This window comes from Lactuca saligna, chromosome 5 (genome assembly GCF_052625555.1).
Source record: "Lactuca saligna cultivar CGN05327 chromosome 5, ASM5262555v1, whole genome shotgun sequence".
Taxonomy (NCBI): domain Eukaryota; kingdom Viridiplantae; phylum Streptophyta; class Magnoliopsida; order Asterales; family Asteraceae; genus Lactuca; species Lactuca saligna.
Window position 1 is genome coordinate 71,697,481 of NC_136421.1, and position 5,293 is coordinate 71,702,773.

Here is a 5,293-nt window from a genome sequence, read left to right on the forward strand (position 1 = left end):
TCCTTGCACTCTTCAACCACCTCTTTCTCCTTCTAAGCTCCAATCTCCTTCACAAGGCCAAAAACTCTCTTTAGATCAATAAGGGGGCTAGGGTCTCACTCTAATGCTCTCTGGAAGTGTTAAGGACAAAGGAGGCCAAGATAGAGTGTTTAAATAGGGTGCAAACACCCGGATTAGGGTTTTTGCCCAACCAGGGCCTACTCGCCGAGTCCGGGGACCGACTTGCCGAGTCCAGAGTCCAATTCCGGCACCTTGACCCACTCCTACTCGGCGAGTTGGCCCATCAACTCGCCGAGTCCAAGACAATATATAAAGAAAAATAAATAGCAAGGAGTACGTACCGGGGACCAGGTGCTACATAATAAGCAATGGGAAACCTTGATACCTCAAAAACTTGGTAAATAAGCTACTGATTCTGGATCCAAGACTTCTTCTTCAAGCTAAGCAACTCCTAATTCCTTAACGCCTTCAACATACAGCAAAAATGAACACTCAAGGTTCTCCCCAAGATCACACGCTCAACAATGGAAGATAATTCTCGATTTTAGGGGTTTTTGGACAGATGAGGCTGGTAAGGAGAACAACCAAGGGACTTAAAGCCTTTAAATAGGGTGCAACACCCTAAAAATTAGGGTTTCCTTCCCAGCTGTCAACTCGCCAAGTTGACTCATTAAATTCTTGCGGCCAAAAACAACTCGACATGCCACGTTGAGGCTTCCAACACGCCGAGTACTTTAAGAAAATATAAATAATTGCAACAAATAAGCTCATACCGGAAACCACGCGTTACATTTTGTGTTAGATACAACCCCTCACCAATTCCTGACAATGGAATTACCTCAAGGTAGTTTTGTCAATTTGCTTCAAATCGGTTCCCCTATCCAACAAACACCACTTTTCCAACAACAATACCAACCTTTCCCGATCTTTTAACATCAATTCCACTAATTTCAACAATTTCATCCACAATCGTCATAACCACCACCTTCACAACCACAACATTCACACCCACCACCTTCACACTCACAACCACCTCATTCGTAGGATTTTGTTTCGAAAACACAACCTTCACCACCACCACCTCAACCAAAAAAGAAGAAAGAAAAAAAAACGATGCGACCCACTACTACCCAAGAAAGGGTGTCATGGACAGAAGAGGAAGAATAAAAGCTAGCAGAGGCGTGGGTTTTGGCTTCCCAAGACCCAATTGAAGGAGATAATCAAACCTTCAATTGCTTTTGGGAGAAAGTTTGAAGCGTGTTCTATGAGTTAACGGGGAGTGAAAGTCAAAATCTCGATCAAATTAGCTCCAAGGGACATGATATTTGACTAAAACGCACCGAATTCGGAGGAATTTAGAACAACCTCCAAAACATACGTAAAAGCGCATCAAACGATTTTGATGTCTTCAAGGCGGCCTTTGAACAATTTGAAAAAACAACGCCAATCCGCAAAGCTTTTAATTATGTGAAAGCGTGGCTAAATTTTAAAGACGTCCAAAATGGAAACAATAAACAGAAGGAACTTCACAAACCTTTTCCGGTTGAAAGCGTTCAAGAAACTCGGATGCAACTTCCTAACAATTGGATGGGCGAACACACATTGACATCAACGATGATCCGCTCGATCTTGAAGACGAGCAACCTCTTTGTCAGCCGATTGGAAGAACTAAAGCAAAAAAAAATAAATAAAGCAAGTTCGTCGGCTTCGGGTTCTAATGTTATCAATCATTTTGGAGAGAAATTTGATCGATATGTCCACATTCAAGAAACCAAGGCGAAGATGTTGAGTCGGGTGGACCAAAAAATGATTAAAGTGCAAACGTCATTTCAAGAGGCGCAAACGATGTTTCAAACAAAAACCAACATGGAGATTTTGAAGAAGAAAGCGGACGATCTCGAAAACGAAGATTTGGAGATTTTTCTCACGATGAAACAGTCGGTTTGAGCGAGATATAAAAGTTGGTGGTAGTTTTTTTTATGTATGTTTTGTATTTTTAGGTGTTCTATTTATATTTATATTACTATTTTAATTAATGTAATTTTTTTAATGTAATGTGGTAGTTTAATTTATTAAAAAACTAGTATTAAAAAAAAAATTATATGTTTTTTTAATGTATTTTTGAATTAATGTTTAATGATATGTATCTCATAGTTAGTAATATGAAATATGATTCGTGATGGGTATAACGTGTCACATAACATGTTGCTCATTTCATTACTTGGTGTTATAACACCATTAGGTGACATAACATGTTAGATAGCAACTTTTGAATGTAATAACGCTTGTTAACTAGTTGTCCATACCCATAACCAATTGGATGAATGTTAACACCATGTATATTTCCTAGATTTAACGGTATGGTTTGGACTTTGGATCTTTTCTAGATTTAAAGGTAAGGCTTTGGATGAAGGTTAACACCATGTATGATTATGTTTCCTATTTAAATAGGCTTTACTTTGATGTACAATGTAGCAAAAAATAGCAGCTTAATTACTTATTTTTCCCTTGTGTAATTTGACATACAATTATCAAGTCAAAGCCTTTTACATCACCCTCTTCTAGTCTTCTGTCCTCTGTTTTTCTCATGTTTCCACATTAGCAAAAACCCATATATTTCGCAACTTCGACCACAGAAAAACAGCAACATATATTTATCCTTTTATTTTATAATATTCAAAGTTCAATGCTATGACTGGGTATATTTTCAGATACAATGTTTTCATAAAAAAAACTAAATAAAACTTACCTTAATAAATTGATTTCTTAATCCCTTTGTTAACTTCAACTAAATTCAACATCGAGATAAACAAACAAAAAAAGTGTAAATATACAATGGAAATGATCAAAAATTAGTTGAAACTTACATTAAAAAAAAGAAGCCATAGGGGCTATAACATCATATGAATCTAAGAGTTTTAGACTTTGTTTTTCTACATTGATAAAGGAAGAAGCATCCTTCTCTTTTTTTTGTGGGCGAGTTTAACATGCTTTGTTACCTTCATACATAATAATAGCAACAATGTGACACTTCCTAATACTAAAGCAAGCTTCAATTGTCTGAAATATAATGAAACACCCGAGAAAACCAAAAATGCTAGAATCACAAGTTCCCATATTACAAAAACCACCACATCTACCCTGCATCCAAATAAATTAAAAGTGTTAACACGTTAGATTTTATTATCATTTTGTTAGTAAAAAACAATCAAAATCTATACAAGTGTTCATGGAAAGACTCAACTGAATCATATAATGATGATGAAGATTGATGATATTATCCTCTTCATACAACTTATGCATCAACTTGCTTGGGTGTGTTAGATAGTGTAAAGTAATGTGTTATGTAAATGTCAATTTTCAGCTTTCTGTTGAATGTTAATAACTTAATAATTACTTTCGTTATTCTATTCATAACTGCTAATATCACCAATAATTTGCAGCATATTGATCGGCTTTCTCCTCTAAAGCCGATGGTGAAAACAATCCAGAAACATTCTGAGAGGTGAAAGAGCTACAATACACTTGAGCTAATGAATCAATTTAACTCAAACAAAGCCCTAAAAACAAAACATCCATACGAAAACAATTGATCAAAGAAACCCTAAAATGATGGATATAGTACCTGGAAGTATACAGATTAGAACTGGGAGTAAATAAGGAGACGGATGCCCAATCATGCTTCGTTCGAATTTGATACTCTCTCAGCTGTTCCACCAGATTCGATCGCGTAATTTTCTTCTCTTGATGTGTAGAATTCGAACGCGATAACATAGTTGCGTTTCCGCCCTCTTCCACCGGTAAAAATATGTTCTTTATACGCTACAGTGGGTGACAGCGAACCTGTAGGTTATGAATTTAACAGATCCGTGATGAAAATGAAGATTATTAATACTCAGAAACCCTGGACGCCGGAAACCATCCGCAAGTAGCCGTCGGCGAGAGAAATCTGAACTACCGGCGGATGAAATCGGCGAAGAAGGGGGCGAGGAAAATAGAAAACGGTCGGCGTCGACGTTCCTTATTTAGTCAGCGGTTTAGAGATTATTCGTGATAACATATTCGCCCCTTGCAGTTTCGCACTTTTTCAAATGTGCTTGAAAATGCCTATATTTCACAAGAGGTATCTTAAAAAAATCTTCTTACAATTTTCCAGCCGTTAGGCATGTTGGATAAATAAGTTTTTAGCTTATTGCAATGGGAATAAACATTTTTTTTAAAAAGTGTTTAGATTATATTATTGTGGTGGGAATAAACAATAAAGAATAAGTATTTTTAAATGTTTGACAAACAAAATATATGAGTAAAATGACCAAAAAATGTTTCCTCTTATATGTTGACATATTTTTCTTATTCAAACAAAACATTTTTTTAAATAATAATAATAATTTTCTTATTCATAAGAACTAAAAAAAATTTACCACATTATTTTTACACTTATTTTTAACTTGATCGGATACACCTATCGAAATTTCATTCCAAAACCATAGAAGACCACAAATTTCATTCCAAATCCATATTATCCAAAATATCCAAAATAGTTTCATTCTACTACATTAAACCATAAAATGAAAATACTAAATCGTTTCAAAACAAATCATACGCCGTTACGTGCACGAGTGTTTGACCATGAGAATATATGTCCCGCAATCATATCACGTACTGCACTCATATACATATCGTCACTTCTACGTTGTGTACTTGATACTTCGTTATGTGGCTCAACACCATCATCGTGTCTTTCATCATTGCGCGGAATATAAGATTCTTCTTGCGCTATTTGAAATGTTGCATCACCACTACCACGCATTCTAATGTAATTATGAATTGCCATTGAAGCTAGCACAATTTTAACTTGCATCTCGAAGTTGAAATTTACATACATATCTCTTAGTAACACCCAGCGAGCCTTCGAAACTCCAAAAGTTCATTCAATTACATTGCGAAGTGACGAATGATAATAGTTAAATTTTCTTTGAAGCCTTTTGGTTCCCGCGAGGCACGAGTTTGTCCACGTCGAAAATCAGGAATATGATAACGGATGTTTGAACCTTTGTAGGGAGTAAGATAACCTTTTGTATTAGGATATCCGACGTCTACAAGGTAAAACTTACCTGTCGAGGTAAAAAATGATTGGTATTCATTTATACGGTTTGAAAATATAAAACTTCTATTAATAAGTAATGATACTAACCATCCGCTGGAAGTGGAAACTTAGCTTCACGTCTCCTTCGTGCTTCATTGAAAATTCCTGTGTCATGTGCAGACCCCTCCCATCCAGCCCACGAAAAGG

The 5,293-nt window shown here is 36.0% G+C and overlaps 1 protein-coding gene across 1 annotated transcript; it reads right to left on the minus strand.

Moving 5' to 3' along the window:
* Nucleotides 1-2,806: 2,806 nt before the first annotated feature.
* LOC145046506 (uncharacterized) lies at nt 2,807-4,055 on the minus strand. The gene is made up of 2 exons (XM_078994792.1): nt 3,626-4,055; nt 2,807-3,141 (listed from the first exon to the last, which is right to left on the minus strand). Exons 1-2 carry the CDS (start codon nt 3,772-3,774, stop codon nt 2,934-2,936), a joined length of 357 nt encoding a protein of 118 aa, XP_078850918.1. The 5' UTR covers nt 3,775-4,055; the 3' UTR covers nt 2,807-2,933.
* Nucleotides 4,056-5,293: the final 1,238 nt, after the last annotated feature.

Excerpts from the sequence above, each read along its gene's own strand:
- LOC145046506 (XM_078994792.1), bottom strand. The coding sequence starts at position 3,774 with ATGTTATCGCGTTCGAATTCTACACATCAAGAGAAGAAAATTACGCGA. Across the intron at positions 3,142-3,625 it reads TCTAATCTGTATACTTCCAG|GGTAGATGTGGTGGTTTTTG; the intron begins GTACTATATCCA and ends ATTTGGATGCAG.